Source organism: Ptychodera flava, chromosome 4 (assembly GCF_041260155.1).
Source record: "Ptychodera flava strain L36383 chromosome 4, AS_Pfla_20210202, whole genome shotgun sequence".
Taxonomy (NCBI): domain Eukaryota; kingdom Metazoa; phylum Hemichordata; class Enteropneusta; family Ptychoderidae; genus Ptychodera; species Ptychodera flava.
In genome coordinates, this window is record NC_091931.1 from 18,181,730 (window position 1) to 18,203,677 (window position 21,948).

The window sequence follows — 21,948 nt, forward strand, 5'->3', positions numbered from 1 at the left end:
ATTTCAAATCCTTCTAGCTGCCAAATTAATCTGGTGACATATTGATTTTTTGTCGTAATCTCATCCTCACATTTAAGTCTTACTGTTAAAGAAAAATAACGAAAATTTTTGGTAAAAAATTTAGTGGCTCGATCACCCTTAACTCGCACCTTTTCCAATCCGCCCAGAACAAACTCGCCCGATTCCAACTCGCCCGATAACAACTCGCCCGATACCAACTCGCCTGATACCAACTCGCCCGAAATCAATTTGTAATTTTTCATGAGTACCTCGTCCGGACAAATAATCGACTTTAAATAACGTCCGGCTAGTTCAAAGGAAGGATTCACAACGCAAGATACTTGAAATCGACAACAACAATCGGCCAAAACACGCGCAGGACCGTGGCTAACGCAATGCTATTGCTCAGGTGATACCCGGGTACCGCGTATGACGGCTTTCGCTACTGCGTACAATATATTAAATTTGTGACGTATTGGAACTTATTTACATGGTAGAACATTGTTTTCTTTATTCAAGTGGAAGAAGAGCAGTTTATTTGTCTGAAATGTGAATATTGGCGAAAAAAGTCCCGCTTGTCAATAGCCAATTTCAGGCTCCCAATTTTGACAATCGCCTGTCAGTGGACACTCTGTAAATTTTACAACACAAGGTACGTAGAATCTATAACACCAGATATATTATTATACTACATATATGTAGTATAATATATGTTTGAGATGTATAAATACATCTCAAACAACGGGCGAGTTGGTATCGGGCGAGTTGGTTCTGGGCGGGTTACATCAAGAGCCAGACACACAAAAACAAACATAATCACAGAGAACGACACAAATAGCATAGGTGATGTGTGATCAGTATAGTATACAACAACATAAGAGTAAAATTTGTTGAACCAAACTTAATGTCGAGACGCTGAGGCCACGCTTGAAAGTTGAGACTGTATATACAGTCACAGTCACCATGAGTACGGCATGAAACAAATTAGAAACGTTAAAAATATGAGTATTCTATGACTCATTCGACTCACTATTCAAGATAAAATATCGTTCAGCAAATTAGCTTTACCCTTGGTGACTGATCGTTTCTCTCGCTGCTCGATCGCCAGAAATGACTACATATGTTCTCCACCATATACTAGCCTCATGGCATTATACGGTTTCATTCAGTTGACTTCGTAAATCCAAGATTGCAACTACGTAAACGTCTGTATTCCATCTTGGCATAAATTCTTGACTTTCAAGAAATTTGAAACAATTAAAAATTACCTCTTTTCTTTCCTCCCGACCCCATAAAATCAAACAAAGTCGTCGCCGGCTGCTTGAAATGGCCAGGTCGCTTCGCATACGCAATCATGAATTAGGTAGTACACAATGGACGAATCACAGGATCCGACACTTGACAATAGTTGACATAAACTAATCAGATGACGCGACGCATCAATTTTAATCAACTTGATAGGACAATTAGATCATAGATATCTGACTCGGAGTGAAGCTTTCGTATGCGAAAGTAAGTTAGCGAGGCAAGTTCGCGTTATACAGATTCGCGCTGAAGCGAAAATCACATTTTCACAAGTAACTTTTTTATAGTTGTGTAAAACCCGATCATAAAGGGTAAAATAAAGGATCAGTGTTTGTTTTCAACCGGGGTTCCCCCGTTGTCATCGCCGCCTGACGGCTGTTAATGAAAGCCCTGCTGATCTCAAAGGCCGCCAAACGACTTGATGCAGTTACCACGTGCACCCTGATCATAAAAGCGAACACAGTGACAAGCCAAATCCATAATATAGACTATTCCACTAGCTACCTTAACAGTGATCCCGCAAAGGCTTATATATATAGAATTTGTCCTGTGCCAAAGCACCGGATGAGATTGCCCCTTCTAATTGCAGACAATCAGCTGCTTCCTTCCATCATCCGACAGTAGGAAAGATACTGCCGAACATTCGATTTGTCCACATACAATAGGAAATAGACCCATAAAGTAGTTTTACACGTCAATATTTTAATAGTAACTTCGAAATAAGATTATATATAGCAAAGTAACATGATAATGTATAAGAAATACCAGACGCTATATAGCTTGATACCTTGGTAGGTAAGAAGTTGGCTTACCCATGTCCAACGTTTCCAGCAAAGCGATCTCCCATTCAAAGTGAACGTAATATAAACACAGTCGTATTGTACTATAATATGCAGGCTTATGTAATGTTAGGATTTAAGACATGTACTGAACGTCAACACAACAGTTTAATACATGAAATGGTAAAATATACGTCTCCCCGGTCAACAGGTATGACTAATCTAAAAATAAAACTTTTATAAAAAACTTCCAAAAAACTTTCAATGGTTAAATACCGCAAACTATAATACCAAAGACACGATACAAAATTAGAATTTACATCAAATAATCCTCTGAAAATGCTACCAAAATGACAAGTCATGCCTTACATGAAAAGTGGTATTGCAGTAATGGGGCCATCCATACATCCATCCATCCATCCATCCACCAATCCATCCCTCTGTCCCTGCCAGACTTTTATCTATCTGTGTGATGTGTAGTTATGTATGTATAAACAACATCATCTGAATAAGTCTTAGAATCATGTAGTAATGAACAAAATTGACAGTTCGATTTTGACGCAATCAACTGACGAGGCATTTTTCTATGATAAATTTCTTGCAAATCTTGTGTTCGCAAATGTGTAGACTTGCAATCTTATTTGAATTCATTTGTGAAATATGATAACCGCGTAAGTTGATAAAATTTACAATTATTCTCAGGGTTTTATTCTAAACCTGCCCTTGCAGCAACTATGGACATTATATGTCACACGAGTATCATTGTGTAAACGACAACCTTTCGATTCCATCTTTCTCGACGACTTCGTATAGGATTTCTTAAAAGGTTTTAGCCTTGCTCGCTTTTTTACAATCAAATCGAGAGGTGGTGTCAAACTTTGTTTGAATACTTTCTCATTCGTCACATATTTCATAATGCAAGTGGTGTTGTCGCCAACAAGAACGATGTTAGGGTTGTAAATATTTATGTTCGGGGTCGTACGTGCCACTGTTGATTGGGATGCATCGCTGTCACAGTCTTGATCACCCGAAGGAAATGGTTGACTCTGAGTACAACGCTCCAAATGTTTAGTCGACTTTGTGAGGTTTTCTATTGTCTGACCCTTGTTGGTACCACCTTCACAAAAAGGAAAGGATGAAATTACTATTGCATACAAATTCAATTTCAAAAACTTACTTTTGTCGATACACCCAAGATTTATGATACTTTTTCTCACATGAACGATATGATGTAATATCGGTCTTATTAATAATTAACCTAAAAATACAAATATATATCCCGCCGTTTTTCAACTGTTCATGCAGATAATATTCAAACTACAAGACGTTTATAGATTAATGAGGAGAATTCATTTTATTCGATATAAAAAGGCATAAAATTAAATTCTAGCCAATATTCAACTAGTTTAAAACTGTATGAGAGATATATGTACTGTAGTACTGTTTCAACTCATATGTATTTCATGAAATATGTTTAGTGAGTGAATTATTTAACATCACATACCTTCTGTACCAATAGTGCCTCTGTATTGCAATTTTATATCGCAATTATGACGAGTTGTACTGACCGCGATGTACATAGCCTCTTCGTCACTTCGTTCAAAGTGAAGCATTCCGCAAATGAATGAATTATCTATCACAAAACTGCAAAGGAGAAAGAAAGATAGACTTATTCTCCGAAGAAACATTGGATTTCTACAAATCTGAGATCAACTCATCAAACTTGTAGGCAAACTTTACTGGTGAGTGAGAACTATCTATTTGAAGCCTTGAATAGTTTTGTCTTTACAAAAATAAATGCATTCCATCTGTAATTAAAATTAGTAGGCAAGTCTTTTGTTCAGAGGTGTATAAGGCGCTGACCTACCCTCTTTTATATAAATTGACGGACTTACTGAGCAGTAAGCTTATCTACCTACATCCTCCAGCAAATTCTAGAAACGTCTCAATTTTACATGAAAAAATATTCAAAAAAATCATGAAACTTTAGAAGATTCACAAGTCAAAGTTATACTTCAATTTATTTCAATATATACAAATGTAACTGCTAGTCTTGTTCTGTAAGTCTGCGAGAGTGTATTTTCCAGATGAGTCAAGATACATGCAACGAAATCTCCATCGAGATGGGAATCTTACCTTAAGATATCGGCTTCCAAATCAACAACCAGGTCTATTTCATCTCGGGCCTCAAAGTTTGGGTCATTGAACATACGCGTACTGTCATGTTCCACGCCATTGTGAATGAGTTTATTGTTGGTCAGGTCAAAACCCCACGATCTAGAAGTAGACCCGACGAACGTTCCTCCGTCGTCGATAAATGCATCCGTTACTACGCCAACGATGGTATGTGAACCCCTTTGGTCAATTGGAATAGTTAACGAGAAATGATGGCGGTCTGCCGTGTAGCCATGACGTGATCTCACAAAAGCAGAATCGCACTTGCTTTCCATACGGGTGCGTGTTGACCTCGCTGTCTGACCATCACAGAGTAGTTTAATCTTCCCACTGCTCACAAAGTCCATGACATGTTCCTCCTGTGAGAGACTCGCCGAAGGCATACCAACCGGCAATTGATTGAGCTCATTGCGATTGCTGATCACTACGCCTCCACGGTTGCCCGATTTCATTCTTGACATCGTGAGAGCATTTACACCTATACAAGATATAAATTCAGTTTTATAGATACATTTACAGACGGTATGCGATAGATATGAACTCGGTAAAAATTCAGAACTTTCATAATTCTGACGTACTTTTTGCACATAGTAACCAAACATCTTGATTACAGTATGACTATTTATGGGTAAACAACATGTCCTGCACAGAGCATGATTAGGATAAAACTAACACATATGTAACCCCCTTCTTTACATGTAACTCCCTTCTTTAGCATCTGCATCTATAAAAATGCAGCATAGCTTGGTTCTTGTTCATACCTTAGGCAAACTTCAGTCTTACGGAATTTGGATGCAACGAAAACGATGCTGTGGCCTATACAATGATCCGTACGACTGCCATATTGGTTATTTGTTGTTGTGATTTACTGATGGCGCAGATAGTCCTGAAAAATTCTGGAAAGTTTCTTCTTTGATTTTTATGGTCTTCCACAAAACAGAAGAACGCTTTTAATGTAACGCGATTATAAAATTACTGAAGCTGCACTTTCTTGACGTTTTCACAGTTATTGCCATTAAGGAACGCTGTGTTCAACGCCAAATATGTAGCGCTTTTGCAGTGCAATGTCGTTTCAGTTGTACTGTATTTAGCACTGTGTACAATTGACAGTGGACCATCCTACAATACATTAATCACAAAAAGCAAACAAACCAGACTATTTGTGAAAGGGGGTGTTCGCATGTATAGGTTTCTTACTTTGAGTGCAGTCGGTTTTTGTCGTATTAACTGGCAGGGCCGCGTCACAGTGTTGACAGACGTGAATTTTTCTTAGGTTCCCAAGGCAAGTAAAGGCAAAAACGCCCATCGGACGAGAAGGGAGATTGAGGGTATGATGAAGAGCTTTTGCTGTAGAGAACCCGCGTCACTGGCAGGTGAACGGAAAGCCTGCAAAACCCGTTACTGTGAATGTTTCCCGTTGGCGACAGGAGAGAAACTAATGGGCGGGGGACGAAAGTTTTTTAATCGAAGTCTGAAGAACATCTTTGATTTTCCGCTCCAAAGTTAAATTTGGTTAAACATGCTGAAGAATTTATATTTAAATGCAAAAACATATCGGTCTAAACTTTCTCGAAATGGCCGGTTATTCGTCCCTGAACACAGTGAAATGTTCTCAAAAACTAAGTGATGCGTTTCTCAAGGCTTCTGGCCCATAAGCAAGGAGGCTGTAGGGTACCAAGCTTTTTGTTCGACTTGTACTTCATTTTAAACATCCTACGAGCGGTTGGGAAATCCGTTTGCCTCGGAAATCTCAGTGCACCATTGCACATAAGACTGACACCGTGACGCTTTGTCATCTGCTTCCATGCGCTGTGTTTCATTTCATTATTTAGGAGTATTAAATCAACAGAAAAGACATACATTCTGTCTTGTTTATCAGAACACAGTCGCAAATGCAATTGGCACTTCTTCTTTAAAACAAGATCTAGACATTGCACGAAGTTATGTGTAAAATAAAATAAATAGTATTAAAAGTTTATCAACTTCTTGTTTCGGTATCCAAGATAGCAGAAAGTGCGGGTGCTTTTGTAAAGTCAAACACGCCCAAACTAGCTTTTGTGCCACAGGACAAAGTTCAGCTCCAGTTGAGCGCCACCTTGTCAAAGCTATCATGCTACTGTAGTAATCCTTAACAACCGTGCAGTGGGAGCTCTATTCGCTAACACGCCCCTTGATTGCCTTGCGAATGGACTTAAAAACGTAGGACCTAGATAACATCAATATTACTATTAGTTTCATTTCAATACTTCGTCATGTTAAAATCATATATTACCATGCTTTGTGAAATTAACATATTTGCATTAACGGTTTTGTTTTTTTAAGGAGAACCAGCCACCTGATTCTGAGATCATGTCGAAAGGGAAGTTGCGCATGTAAAATTGGCACTCATACTATAGGTAGTTTAATTGAGGGGAAATGGAGGTAAAGTGAAAGTTGTGTGCTAATACCATCCAAACATGAATTGCAAGATAGTTCCTCCCAATCACTAGATCACATTTATCTCCACTGTCAGACAGGAACTCGTTTATCTTGGTATCTAAGCGACAGACCGACTTCTATAGCCTGTGCTGATTAAAAACTGACATGAAAAGAGCAAAACCTCACCCCCTAAAGCCTAAACTGAAAGGTACAATGTTCATGTTGAGAATTATGTTGAAGTTTCCCTTTTTGCAGTGCAAGAAAAATACTGAGACACCGCTTGACGACAGCTCGTCTATAGCTATTTTGTTGACATGAACTCCTCTATATGTTTTCTTTTTACTATGAGCTTTATGCTTTTACGCTTACATAGTCTATTTAGGTCAGTCGTTTTCTACATGCGTCACAAACATTTGAGACGAGATCTTACCAAGTGACGAAATGGTGCAAGTTGGACTAGTTTCCATGCACTTTACGCATTCAGTAGGCTGACTTTGTGTTAGGCATGCGATACTGCCGCCCTTTCCCTCTAAATAAAATGCTCATTGCGTGCTTTTCTTACCTGCAGGCGCAGTTTGTAATTCTTTCAGTGCCAACAGAGTCTTATATGATGTAGGTGAAAGGTGAAAGGCTAGTCCTATAACATTTGTACCATTTTATTTTGCAATTAATGCTTTGAGATAGTAAAGTATATGAATTAAGCACCATGAATAATTCTTCGACCAAAATCTGGTCTAACACTGCAACTTTTTACTTGATAAAAATCACGTTCACCGGCAGTTTTATTTTGTATTTAAAGACTTGGCCATGATCCAAGAATACTGTTTTTGTTTTCAACGTACGTTCCTATTTACAATAAATGATTAATTATTTGTGAGTAGTCAGCCGTGTGCGGGCGCTCTGGCGTTCCTCGATATCAAACCCTACATTAGGCATATCAGGAAAATCATAATCAATTAGCCAACAATACATGCTGCCTCGATCCAATTCCAACTTCACTGCTAAAGAATTGTCTTGATCCTCTACTTCCTTTCATCAAAAAAGTTGTCAACCTGTCTTCACACTGGCACAGTTCCACAGCAATTCAAGTCAGCAGTCATCACTCCACTCTTCAAGAAACTTTCACTTGACTTCAATATTCTCAAGAATTGCAAATCTGTTTCCAATCAGGCATTTCTTTCTAAAGTACTTGAGAAGATAATCGCTGTTCAAACCTCACTCGAGCTTCCGTTTCAATCAGCATACAGGAAATTTCACAGTGCAGAAACTACCCTCCTGAAAGTACATAATGACATTTGTTTATCCGTGGACTCTGGCAATTATGTTCTATTCATTCTCCTCGAGCTCTCTGGTGCATTCGATATTATCGATCACAAGATATTACTTCACAAACCATCTCATCTTGGTATCTCCGGTGTTGCACTCAACGTGGTTCCACTTATACTTGATGCAAAAGGACAGTCCATCATAACAACGATATCATGAGTGAACCATCAGAACTCAGTTTCGGAGTGCCTCAGGCTCTGTCGCAGGCCCTCTTTTGTCCATCATCTACATTGCTCCATTACGAAACTCAATTCATAACATAATCTTAACTTTCACCAGAATGCAGACGACAACCATCTTTATCTTTCATTTTCCGATCCTGCAGCCTTGTCCTCAGTCGAAACATGTATTTGTGACATCAAGGAATGGATGACTCAAAATAAACTCAAGCTCAACGACAATAAAACAGAAGTCCTTCTGATTCGCTCCAAGTTCAACTGTGCGCCTGCACCAGTCGACAGTGTCAACATTGGTTATACTTCCATCATACCCGTCTCATCTGCTCGCAATATCGACATGGTCTTTGACTTTTGTAATTCATTTCTATTTGGACTCCCAGATAAGCTTAAGCCTGTTACAACGAGCTCAAAATGCCGATGCGAGAATAATCACACATACCAGGAAATTTTCGCCGATCACCCCGTTCTCACCCATCTCTATTGGCCACCAGTTCGTCTCAGGATTGACTACAAAATTTTGCTGTTACCTTTCAAGGCTATTAACAACCAGACTCCTGCTTACGTCAGTGATCTACTCCAGCCCTATATTCCAACTCGTACACTCCATTCATCCATCAAGAAACTTTTAACATGTTCAATCTACGAAAACCATCACCTATGGTGGCCTTGCATTTTCATACGCTGCACCTAAACTTTGGAAAGCACTACCACTCGACATCAGACATCCATAAACTTCTGGTTCATAAACTACAATTTTATGACTTACATGGTAACCTACTCTCATGGTTTCACTAGTCCTGTTTCATAAGTCAGGTCCATGACATATGTACCAACATCAGTGATTGGTTCATCTGGTAATTTAAGGTCCATTTGCGTTACGCTGATTGGTGGGACCTCATGCGTTAGGTCTCATTACTATGTATTATTCAGTTTACAGCTCCCTGATTGGTTAATTTGTAGGTCCGGTCCTCCAGTGTTCACTGCCTCATTATGCAATGTCCCACGTGCTTGCTGGCTACCGCTGAAGTAATACGTTATTCGTGATGTTCACGGATCGGCCGAAAGTTACAACGAAATAATGCCCCACAAACCTTCATGCGTTAAATTTCCATGGTTTTACCTATCCCTGTCCCTTTATGTATTACAGGCATGTTTCCTCGTTGTTTTCCAATTGTTGGTTACGTACAAAGTTCATGCTTTTCATTTTCATTTTGATTTGACGGGGGCATTGGCCGCATCGACAACAGTGAGGCCTGTGAATGACAAGAGGAAACAATAGAGCATCAAGGCATTACGCAACAAAAATTACGTAACGGTTTCAGGCGTCAGTAGCTCATTTCAACCAACTACCGCAGGGAAAAGGACAAAATTTCTCCTGGCAATATTTAAATCATGTATAATTCACAGTATCACATAAAATGCCATGAATAGTGAAGGAACTCTCGAACAAGGTCAAATCTAACTAGATATTTTGACAAATACTCGGCATGAGTACCTTTCTTATACTGGGATCGAGCTGCGACCACGTGCAGGCATCATCCAAAAGTACATGGGACATTGCATAATGAGGCAGTGAACACTGGAGGACCGGACCTACACATTAACCAATTAGGAAGTTGTAATTGAATAATACATAATAATGAGACCTAACACATGAGGTCCCTCCAATGACTGCTCCGAAAGTGGACCTTACAGAAGCGGATTAACCAATCAGAGCATGCAGTACATGTGTGTAGGACGTGTAATGTAGGTCATTTTGAAACAGGACTATTCGTACCTTAAGGGTAGGAGACAGAAAGTTATCATCGGTTGACACGAGTCTGGTGACATGCGTGTCCCCTCCTGTGATCTACCTGCCTTCATCAATCATTCCGCCATGTTTCTCTGCGCTGATAACTCGATATTTTGTCCGTCATCAAGACTAAATTAGATTGCCGGTTACTGCAATCAGGAATTTTAGTATAGATGGTGCTAAACTTGGAAAGTCAATCTGAATCTCAATAAAATGTATAATGTCATCTTCCATTCGAATAAGCGCAACATCGCTAATTTCAATTGTAGGTTTCATACGCGATTAATTACATGAGTCGATATCATCAAAGATCCTGGCGGTTTTTCTCTAGCAATTTAAGTTTTGCCCGCCACACCAACCAGATTATCAATTGGTGGAGCGGACATGCTCTTATTCCACACCCTCATGGAAAAGTACTACGCTCGCGCATACTTGCATTGACGAGCGTAGTGACAACGAATGACCTGGAATATCCTTAACGTCGCCAGTCATTTGTCCGGAGAAATATGTTCAAGATGTTTAAATTTGGAAGTTGTAATGCCATGGACTATGGACTATGCGATCTGAAGAAAGTGTATGCTGGAAATGCAGAGTACAACTTTAAGACAGAATTTGACTAATTATTTAATGGATTAAAACTGACACGACATTTGAGACTAGAAGTCGAGAAGAAGAGTCACAATTTTTACATTTTGACTACACTTCTTACAGGTACCATTCGCTATCTCATTTATCTGTTCAAAAGTAATGGCACAGGTTCATGAAATTACAATTATTTTTATATGTTTATTCATTTTTGCTTGGTATTCATTTCTTTATTTGCTGATAGTAAAGCACGTGTTGTGTAAAATTACAAATTAAGAAAATTTACGTTTATCATAATATTTCTTTATTTCCGATGTGTTTTATGTTCTCTGTCGTAGACATCACTCAGGTCTTCCCACTCGTGCCTTAGTTCTCTCAGCGTCGCACTCCTTGTTTCAACAGATCAGACTCACCGTCCTACAAGAACTAGTGATGAAGAAGAACCTTTAACACAGAAGAAAGGTGTCCGCGGCTGAATTCTCGGTTTTTGATAAATTCTATGTATAGTTTTGTAGAAATTGTGTTCTGGCCTATACTTCGCGTTGGTGCACCTGTCATCTCATTATCTCTTACTAAAGTGTTAAATTTGAGCATTGATAGTGCAACATTCCCTGATATTTTCAAATGTGCAAGTGTCGTTCCGATTTATAAAGGGCCTGGTAATGTTAATAAAATATCTAATTACAGACCAATTTCAATCTCCAAAGCTATTTCAAAAGTTCTGGAAACATGTTCATTGTGATTTGTATAAGTTTTAGACCAATAGAAGTTTGCTGTATGAGAAACAGTCAGATTTCAGAAAACATCACTCGTGTCAAACAGCTCCACTACGTACGTGTGACGATTTATTACAAAATATTGACAATGGTCGTCTCTCTGCAGTCCTTTTTCTAGATCTTTCGAAAGCATTTGATCTTGTTGATCATGGCATTCTTCTCAAGAAAGTCCCTGTATGTAAAGATCTAAAGTGGTTCAAATCTTACTTATCTGGTCGTTCACAGATTGTCTGTCTTAGGGGTAAGATCTCAGAAAGCCAAAACGTTATGGTTGGTGTACCAAAAGACTCAATACTTGCTCCTTTGCTCTTTACAATTTTTATCAATGATTTGCCATTGTCGCTAACTTGTAATTCTAACTTAGACATGTACGCCGATGACCATTCTCTTCTTTCATCTGGTCCTTCGATTTCCCAATTTAACAACTCACATCAAAATGATGCTAAATCTGTTAACAATTGGGTAAAAAGTAACGGTATGGTTATCAATGCGAGCAAAACCAAAGTTATGTTAACTTGGTCTCGCCTGAAACTGCATAATGCAGACTCGAATGATGATAAAATTAACACTGTAATAAATGATACTTGCTAATGGTACCTTTCAGAAGATTCTTGGTGTTACTCTTGATAATTTGGTCTCTTGGGATGAGCACATTGACAGCCACGTTGTTTACTCAGACGTCTACAAAAATGTATTCCTTCTCATCTTCGAATGATCTTGTACTATGGTTTAATGCAGTTTGCAATCGACTCCTGTTGCATTGTTTGGGGCAATGCAAGCATGAAAAATATCGACAGGGTGTATAAAATGCAGAAAAGGGATCTAAGAGACGTCGTTCTTAATGCAGATTTTAACATTCCGAGTAATTACCTTTTGGAAACCGCCGATGTTCTCTCTGTACAACGTAGTATTTTTATTTTACTTGTATTTTTGTCTTTGAATATTACAAGAATTCTATTCCAGCGTATATTGCTGACATGTTTGTTCCATTAATGAATGTCCATACTTATCCTACACGCGCCTCTTCTACGCGCAAACTGCAAATTCCACAGTTTCGAACCGAGTCTGGTCAGAGATCTTTTGTTAAGCGAGCTTCCAGGATTTGGAATTCACTGCTAGAGAATCTTCGATGTAGCCCATGTCTTGCGAGGTCGGAGTTTTAAAACCGAACTGAAGCATTTTATTAAAGATAATATTGACAAACAGCTGTTTTTGATTATAATTTTTATTTTGTTGTCGCTGTTTATTTATGACATTTTCCCCCAGACTTTTAATTTTAATTAGTTTTTCTGATCTGTACAGCTCTTTTATGAATTTTGTAGGACCCCATGGAAGATTACGGCCCAATTGGGAAACTTTCACTCAATTGGTATTTGTAAATGGGTTATCTTTTAATGTGAATAAATTAATAAAAATAAATAAATATGTATGGTTTCTATCGATGGAAACTGATGGTTAAGTTCAACAATGGTAATGTGCTGTTTCAAGGAGAGAATATCGGAATGATTGTGAAAATGAGCTTCTGATGAAGGTTCATTTGTTAAAATACGTGTGGGTTACAAACAAATCTTACATGTAATCTTTTGATTTTGAAGACTGTCGGAGATTGTTTTACGTTTCGAATACACCTATAAAGAAAGTAAAAAAGACATGACTCTTATGTTCTATTTACGTCCAATATCTTCCTTTGTTATTATTTGTCCATCGTTTCAGGTTTCTCCATTGCTCCATTGACTACGGCTTTGTCACGTGACAGTGTATCGTAGCCAAGCCATCATTTCGGAAATCCTTTGTCGCATTTTAAGGCTGTTATAATTCACTTTCAATTATTTTCCTTAGAAACTTGCCACAGATGAAAGAATTAAATTGGTGCCATAGTACGCTCACTAATGCCCCTTCTTGTGACGGATAAACATACATAGCGACGGTGGCCCCTTCTGCCCTTCTACTAGAACAGCGCAGCCAACGGCAAAATCTGATTATAAAGCAGTCTTTGAGTAATCTATCAACACATGCAATCTTACTATCTTTTTTAATACACAGGAATATCATGACGCAAACGAAGGCAGTAACATTTTCCAGGAGTTCATTGCATGCAATATTCCCTCCAAATAATTCATAAAATTGTAACCGTTGCCCTGAAGGTGCGTGCAGCGATTCTTGTCACATCACCATGAACTGCAGGCAACATTTAGAAAGTTTGAAAGATATATAAATACTTTACTTCTCAGAGGATAGAAATTACATATGCAACTAAGCGAAAAACAGACAATAATGAATTTAAGAGTCAAACTTCAAAAGTTTTATCATCTTTGTCACCGGTAGTAATGATTGTCAATTTCAGGCAATGCATTGTTTTCGTGACTTCTTTCGTTTAACTTATTATGTTAGAAATGTTACGCCAAGCAGAGGTGCATTCACATATTTACAACATTTCTCTGTTACGACATAGCTGTTTACAATAGTAGTTAAAACCAATTTAGAGTATTTGGTATATGTACATAACTTCTGCTTCCCCCTTTCCTGTAAGGCATATACTATATACCATATATAAACGGATTAAGAGAAGTTTGCAATAAAAGCGTTATTCAGTGTGATCATAACATTATTGGAAAACAAAATTCCTCGGTATTCTAGTTTCAACCTCTGAAGCAGAAAATATGAACACACTGGGATAATTAGCGTTTCCAATAAAGAGTCTTGAACAGTGTTAGCAGTACACAGATATTGCTGACGAATATTGTACAAACTTAGAGACCATATGGTATTTAAATATTCGTATCTGCCACTAATAAAAGTGGCGGATTAATAACATACAAATATATATATTAGTTTTTCTCGGCAGCAGTTCATATTTTATGATCGGAATACTTACAACGAGTTAAGCAAAAGTCGAATACCTATATGTACAACATTTGATTTGATATCCATCATATTGCATTTATTTTATTTGGTGTACATGTATTTAATTGTGTTTCAAATGGCAGGGCTAACATTGTCGTAGCAAGAGTCACAATCGACCAATCAGATATAACCTTCCGAGCACGCTGCACATCAACATCAATAGTTCTTTGTGAAGAATGTATGTATTGCGGTATTTGATATCCCACGACGCCTCAATTCAGTCTGGCCGTGTATTCACTGACTAAACACCCTGACGCAGCTATTTCTACGATCGGCCACCATGACTACATCGTCATCGTTCACACAGACACCTGTTGGAGATTCCAGCCCGTTCTTTGGATCATCCACCCGACGGAAGAATCTCCCATTGCTTGAGAACAGGAGCAGCCTGCTGTTGTCGTAGTCTGCGACGTACACGCCACCGCGCTTGTCTGGTGCGACGCCTCGGGGGTTGGACAACTGACCTGTTACACTTTGGTGTGAGCCAAACGTGTAGAGGAAGTGACCGTCACCATCGTGCACACTTATACGATGATTACCACTGTCCGATACGTAGACATTACCGTTGTTGTCAACACAGACGAATGTGGGGTTTCTGAACTGCCCTGCCCGGTCTCCAAGGCTGCCAAACGACTTGATGTGGTTACCACGTTGATCATAAAGGTGCACACAGTGACCAGCGAAATCCACGATATAGAGAATTCCACTGTCGGAGCCTATAGCGATTCCGAACGGGCTGAGAATCTGCCCTTTGCCAAAGCATCGGACGAGGTTGCCCATCTCATCGCAGACCAATACCTGCTTCCTTCCATCATCCGTACAAAAGATACTACCATTGACCGATACTGCGGCGTCCAATGGGCAAAATTTACCGACATTCCGAAACTGAAATATCTTTCTATGCCTTCCATTGATTGTAAATGATTGCAGTCTGTTATTGCGGTGGTCACAGACCAATACATCCCCATTCATCATCAATGCTATACCTAATATAGAACTCAATTGACCTTTACCCGAGCCTGGCTCACCGAACCTACAAACCGATTTGTTTCTTCTGTAGGCGTTAGTTCTGTAAATTTCCTGTTGCTGGAATTTCTTGCGCGTTGACATGTCACTTGCACGTCGCTTATCGTTAGATTGAGGTCCGGAGTAAGTTGCGAAATGATATTGACCTCGATTTTCAACTTGAATGTTATTATCAACTTTCTGTTTGTGGCAAATGGGTGCCTTCAGGCTTGCTTCAGAGTTCACCTGCCCTGACAACTCAGTCATGCTTGTCGCGCAATCTCTAGTTTTCAGTACAAAGGGAAAGCTTGCTGGTCGTGTGACGGATGTCTGTTCACCAACAGGTTTTTGAAATCTTATCGTCCCTATTTTCTTGTCTCTACAGAAGTCGCCACAAGCTTGAAATTCCATGTAATCATCTGCCACAGGATTTACCCGCGTTTTCACTCTCAGAAGAGTCTTCGTTTGATCAGATATGCGTGTCTTCACGGACATCAACTGCAAAGCATTCCCATAATTCACCAGCTTCTCAACATACTCACGGGCACCTGTTAAGTCGTCTTGAGAAATGTCAAGTTCTTTGAGTTGTGCTGTTAAATCAGTTTTTCTTCTCTCGTATTGACCTTTCAACTCTGCCAGAAGATTCCTTCCATTTTCCCGTATTAGACGGGTTACATCTTCAATGGTACGGTTGATATGCCTATTCACGTTCTGTTCCATTTTCTGATAGCAACGGTCCAGAGACTCTAATATCTTACGAACAGACGTTTTACTGTCTTGTATCTCAAATTCTTTCATTTTCACTTTGTCAACTACACTGGACATATGGCCAGTAAAGTCCTTCGAAGCATCTTCTACAGGCATGTACTGGTGCACTGGTTTTAAATGGTCCAAAGCAGCGCATTTAGAGCAAATTATCTGATCGCAGGTACAGCAGTAGAATTCAAGTCTGTTGTCAGGGTGTGTGACGCAGTAAACTGTCGGTTGAATGGCGGCTGGGTCATCTGCTTTGGCTGTGAAATATTCGTCGAGGGTAACGAGGCGATGAGACTGGGTTGATCGAATTTTGGCGTGAGCCTTTGCACAGGTATTGCAAACATCAAAGGAGCAATCAATGCAGTGCTTGGTCGCCTCCCCTTCTTCACAGGCTTCACACATTGCCTTGGTATCACTCTCCTGTTTTGTGTACAGCTCGACGATATCTTTCAAAAAGACATTGTCTGAAATTCCTGCTACGCCATCGCTGGGTAGTTCATGTGATCGACGACACACAGGACAGGTTACACTGCCACTATTCTCAGCCAGCTTAACCAGACACGGCTCACAGAAGCTGTGCAGGCAAAGTAGAATTTTCGCATTCTTGTAGCGCTCTGAACAGATTCCACATAAGAGGAAATTTTCGTCGATTTCGTTTTGCGAATGTAACTCTTTGGCGGCCATGTTTTGTTATGTGTGTGGTTGAAATAATAGAACGATCGATCATATGACCAAATTCTACGAATAGGAACTAGAAGTGCAAACAATTAAAACTCAAAGTCCAGTTTATAAAACTAACATAGAGGCGTCTAAAGCTTCAGGTAGAACATGTATCGCTATACTGCATAGATGCCTTACAAGCAGTAGATGCAAAACAATATTATCATTATTCCAGTTCTCCGTCACCCCGTGCGATCACCAATACTGCTGTCAATGTTTACTTGTTTTACTCAAATGGACTGAACCAATGTCTTATTTTCAACTTGAAGTAACTGCTTCACATCAAAGATTCCCTTTCATATTTCTCAGCTTTTAAGAATTTCTTTTAATCCATCTTCTATTACTTTCTGCAATTTTGTAATAGACAGGAACTCTTTGTAATTTCGAAGCAGCAAACAAGCGTCAATATGTGGAAAGGAGAGAGAGAGAGAGAGAGAGAGAGAGAGAGAGAGAGAGAGAGAGAGAGAGAGAGAGAGCCATGTACGAGTACGTCGCGAAACGTTGTCGTTTTCTGAAGGTGCGAACACAGATTTTTTCAGAGCAATATTTCTAAAACAAAGATGGCAAGAAAACCCCCTCATACTATATATTTTCAAAAAGCAGAGACTATGGTAGAGTATGGTAGCAATAGTTTACTCGAAGGATCAAGTGGGTGTATATTTTGGGTAAAAACCTCGATTTTGGTATTAATGATAATAATTAAGTCAAAAACTTGACGTAATTTTCTGAAACGTAATATTTCACTTGAAACAAAAGAATATACAGAAAAATGACTATTTTATTTTGCACTCTCTATCCTATTTCTAAAATGGCATTGGTTAAAAGACTGACACTCCAAAAAGTGATTAACATCATGATTACCAAAATTAACACTCCTCTATTTCAAAATGTAATAACTTTATTGTCAAACAAAATGGTTGTTTTATTAAATAGCATTTAAAGAACATAATGTGTAAATTTCAGAAAATTTTACCCAGCCAGATTGGAGTTAAACTCTTTGGAAATCTTGACATTGGGAGAAAAAAGAAGCTAGGAAATCGGGTGATTTGCATACATTTTCATAAACTAACACTTCTTTATCACGCAACTTACAGCTGCTTGACAAGCTCAAAGGTGAACCCAGCCAATATCTTAATCTTGGGTTAGCAAATTAATCAAAAGAATGAATATTTTCAAAAAAGTGATTTTTGAGCAAAATGCGCTGTGTTGGGTGCAGCACCCCCTTAAGGTCGGGATTACAAGAAACGTGGTAAACAGCCTTTATGAAAGTAAATAAACTCTGCAGGTGTGCAATATGCAAACTAAGGATAACCTGTAAAATCATTGATATGAGCCTCGTAAGAACTTCATGATGTGAATTTGCCATGCAAAAAATCACAATAAGGGTCATTTGAGTCTCCATTGTGAAAACATAAATGAATTTAAGCTTCAAGGTAGAATCCGCCTCGAGGCCAGATATTCACACTTTAACATAAGTTGCGTTTTTGTAATTTAAATCCAGATTCTGTAAGGGGTGAGATTTCAATAAATGATTTACATTACGACTTTCATACCACCTTGTTGTTTTAAGACTTGTAAGCGTTCATTTTGAAGCTTATGGAGAAAGTACCATTTCACCGATTATGTTGAAATCGAAAATTTGATTTCTCCCGTAGAGTTAACATATTAAAGTGGCACTCACACTTGGTAACATTTTTAAAGCATATTTTTTTAATGCCAACGGTCGATATTTGACGAGGCGACTGCGCGCGGATCGCGAGATATCGATAAAAACATGTCTTCAAAAAAGTAAAAGTTTGAATTCCGGTGGCCCACCTAAATTCAGCTTCCGAACATCGAACGTTCGGCACTGGGGCCATTGTCAACTAAGCTATGGAGTACGAGTCTACGCTGACGCTGCTGTATGCCACAGTACCACTGGCGTCGGTGATCGGTCATGGCCTGTGGGAGAAACCTGAGTCTTACTGACTAGGCGTACAAACGAAAAACAATTTTTGCTGATTCCACCAGAATTGGCAAAGGTGACTTGCACAGTTACGTGCGGTTGGTACTTAGCGGCCGCCGCGTGATATGCATAGACGGATGCCACGCGCGCGGCCTTCTGTGTGGCAGACTACAAAATGTAGTCATCGGAGGCGGCTAATATTTGTTGACATGTAAAACTGATGTTTATATGGTATTGGTTAAAAATATAATACAACCGATTTAGAATAATGAAAAAGACAAAAACTAAGGAGAATTTTTTAAAAACTTATAGGCGAGCGGCAGACACACCCATTTTCACACTTAATGTACCCACCTTACATACGGCCACATCATACATCATTTGAAAGCTTATTATCTCTAGTTCAAGAAAATTGACGATGTGGAGCTGCCACGTAGGGCCATAACCCCCTAATTTGCATAATTCACATGGGTACCCTATTTGCATAAATGTGATATAAAATTAGGAAATTCATTGTTAACTACTCTAAACATACTTTTAAACTATTGAGTGATTTATCAAATGAAAGGTATTTGCATGTAGAATACAAAATTGATATCCAAAAAGATATTTAAAATGGTTTTACTGAAATATTTCATATTAATACTGAAAAAGATATTTAACCCTTTTGAATAACAATATCTTAAAAATTTGAACACATACAGCCACATCATACAGCCACATTATACATCATTTGAAAGCTTACTATCTCTACATGAAGAAATTAGACAACATTCTGTTGTCAAGTACGGCCGTAGCCCCTAATTTGCATAAGTCCCACGGGTACCCAATTTGCATAAATGCGATTAATATTAGATATTTATTGTTCACTACTCGAAAAATACTTTTAAATATCGAGTGATATATCAAATGAAAGGTATTTGCATGTAGAATACTAAAAAGACATCCAAAAATATATTTAAATTCATTTTACTGAAATATTGTCATATTTATATTGAAAAAAAAATTTCCCCTTTTCAATAACAATATTTAAAAAAATTTAATACAAAAGTCAAATCTTACAGCATCATCATACGTTATTTAAAAGCTTACTATCTCTACTTCAAGAAAATTGACAATGTGGAGCTGTCAGGTACGGACGTGGCCCTTAATTTGCATAATTTACATGGGTACCCTATTTGCATAAATGCGATATAAAATTAGAAATTTATTAACTACTATAAACATACTTTAAACTATCGAGTGATATATCAAATGAAAGGTATTTGCACGGAGAATACAAAATGGATATCCAAAGAGATATTAAAATGATTTTACTAAAATTTTTTCGTACTAATGTAGAACAATATACTTTCCCCTTTTTAATAACGATATTCTAATAATTTTAACACATAGAACCGCATCACACAACCACATCAAACGTTATTTGAAAGCCTATTATCTCTGCCTCATGAAAAAAGACGATATGCAGCTGACAAACAGGGCTGTAATGATTTAATTTGCATAATGCAAACAGGTACCTAATTTTCATGAATACAATATAAAATTACAAAAATCAATTGTTAAGTACTCTAAACTTACTTTTCAACTATCAAGTGATATATCAAATGATAGGTATTTGCATGCAGAATAGAATCATGAACTCCAAACGTGTATTCAAAATATTCTTATTGAATATTTTCAATTAAACCGTAAACGTTTTGACTAGTTTATAATATTCAAGATATTGTGTACTAATAACGAATAATGCTAAAGTTTTGGGGATAAATATCTGAATTTGTTTTGCAATTGATTTTTTGTTTATTAAGGATACGAAAACTAGAATATTTTCCTGTCTAATTCCCTTATAACTGAACAACACGAATACATAAAACCAATTGGAACTAATTTGGGATAATTGGGTCTTCATATTTTGCAAATTTTCGAAAGCGTGTTTTGTGCTCTATAGTTGAGTGTCGAAATATAACAAGTTACTCTTAAAAACATTACAAGTAAAAAGAAAAGCAGATGAGCTTAAATTTGCAAATTAAACCGACATTACTTCACCATCCAATTATCCCAAATTAGTTCCAATCTTGTTATAAATAGCTGTGTGTTGAATGACCCTTTTGTATTATTGATGTCATTTTTGTTTCAATTTCTCTAGAAATCTTGTTTGATGGAGACATCATTGGTTACTACATCTGTGTTACATCTGTATTTTCAGTTCAGTTATGTGGAATATTGGAATATGTAGACGGAAGGCACCATATTTCATTTATCGTATTTATTGTCAGGTAATGAAGGAAAAGCAACCAACACACCGTTCATATCTTCGTTGTTTGCATTTTGTGTATGATATTGTGTATATTGTCAGTGTATATTATGTTTGGCTGTTTTATATAAGTGTTAATTAGCCATGGCGATTATTCTAGTTAAGAGTAAAACCTAGCACCACTTACAAGTTGGTACCTTATGCTAAAAATACATGTGAACAAAATGACGCCCACGAGGAAAGTTCGTTGGCCGCCCAGTTATAAGTGGATGATGCAGTCCAACCTTTCACAGATCAAAATTCATTGACTATTTTCTCAAATAAATCGTGAAGAAATAAACAACATACATCAAAGATACGACAGATTTTACACGGAAAATTTAGACAATAAAAGTTCCGGCCAATGCAACATTGGTAACACTATACATTGTTTCAATGTACACTAATACAACGCACAATGAACCAATGGAATCAGTCGACAGAGCATTAAATCAGGAAAGATCATCAAATGGCACAAGATCACTAATTCACTCCGGGTTCGTTACCCACGAAGATAGTTCGGAGAAAAATAGTGCAGACCTTGAAGTTTTGATATCTGCATGGATGCTTGTTAGTTTGAACTTTAACGTCAAGAATTTTTGTAAAGATATTTTTCTGCCTGAATCAAAATGCAGACTGTTGCGAATAATGGCTGAAGCATTTGGTGGTAATATGAGGAGTTCTAGGGCTAATAGAAATCATAACAATAAGCCTGAAATTTGTCAAAAACACCACTGAGGGCGCTATTTTCATCGCTATCTCAAAATTTCCGTGGACTTGCCCACACGAAAAATTAATCAGTAGTCAAGCTGACATTGACCTAACACCTGTTAAGAGGATTCGTGCCGCTGAATGTTTTAAAATAGGAAAATCGAGCTCAACGCTACTGTGGTGGCCTATGGAAATGAATTAGTGTGTCTTGTGCCTAATTGACGGCCCAAAGGAAGCCCTATAGGGGGACATATTTCAGTACGTATGATGTCCTATGCT

At 38.1% G+C, this 21,948-nt stretch overlaps 2 protein-coding genes across 4 annotated transcripts in view; both read right to left on the reverse strand.

Annotated features, from left to right (window-relative positions):
* Positions 1-1,987: 1,987 nt before the first annotated feature.
* Positions 1,988-21,948, reverse strand: part of LOC139131049 (uncharacterized) — an 84,862-nt gene continuing 64,901 nt past the window's right edge. Inside the window, exons 1-4 of one of the 3 annotated variants that reach the window (XM_070696982.1) lie at positions 7,240-7,361; positions 4,221-4,737; positions 3,589-3,728; positions 1,988-3,201 (exon numbers count right to left, since the gene is read on the reverse strand). In XM_070696982.1, coding sequence (XP_070553083.1) covers positions 2,783-3,201; positions 3,589-3,728; positions 4,221-4,720 — 1,059 coding nt within the window. In that variant the 5' untranslated portion in view covers positions 4,721-4,737; positions 7,240-7,361 and the 3' untranslated portion in view covers positions 1,988-2,782. Of the gene's footprint in view, positions 3,202-3,588; positions 3,729-4,220; positions 5,422-7,239; positions 7,362-21,948 lie in introns of those variants that run through there. The other 2 variants (XM_070696983.1, XM_070696981.1) reach the window with 2 other exon arrangements.
* Positions 14,474-16,684, reverse strand: LOC139132122 (tripartite motif-containing protein 2-like). The gene has a single exon (XM_070698513.1). It carries the CDS (start codon positions 16,682-16,684, stop codon positions 14,474-14,476), a length of 2,211 nt encoding a protein of 736 aa, XP_070554614.1.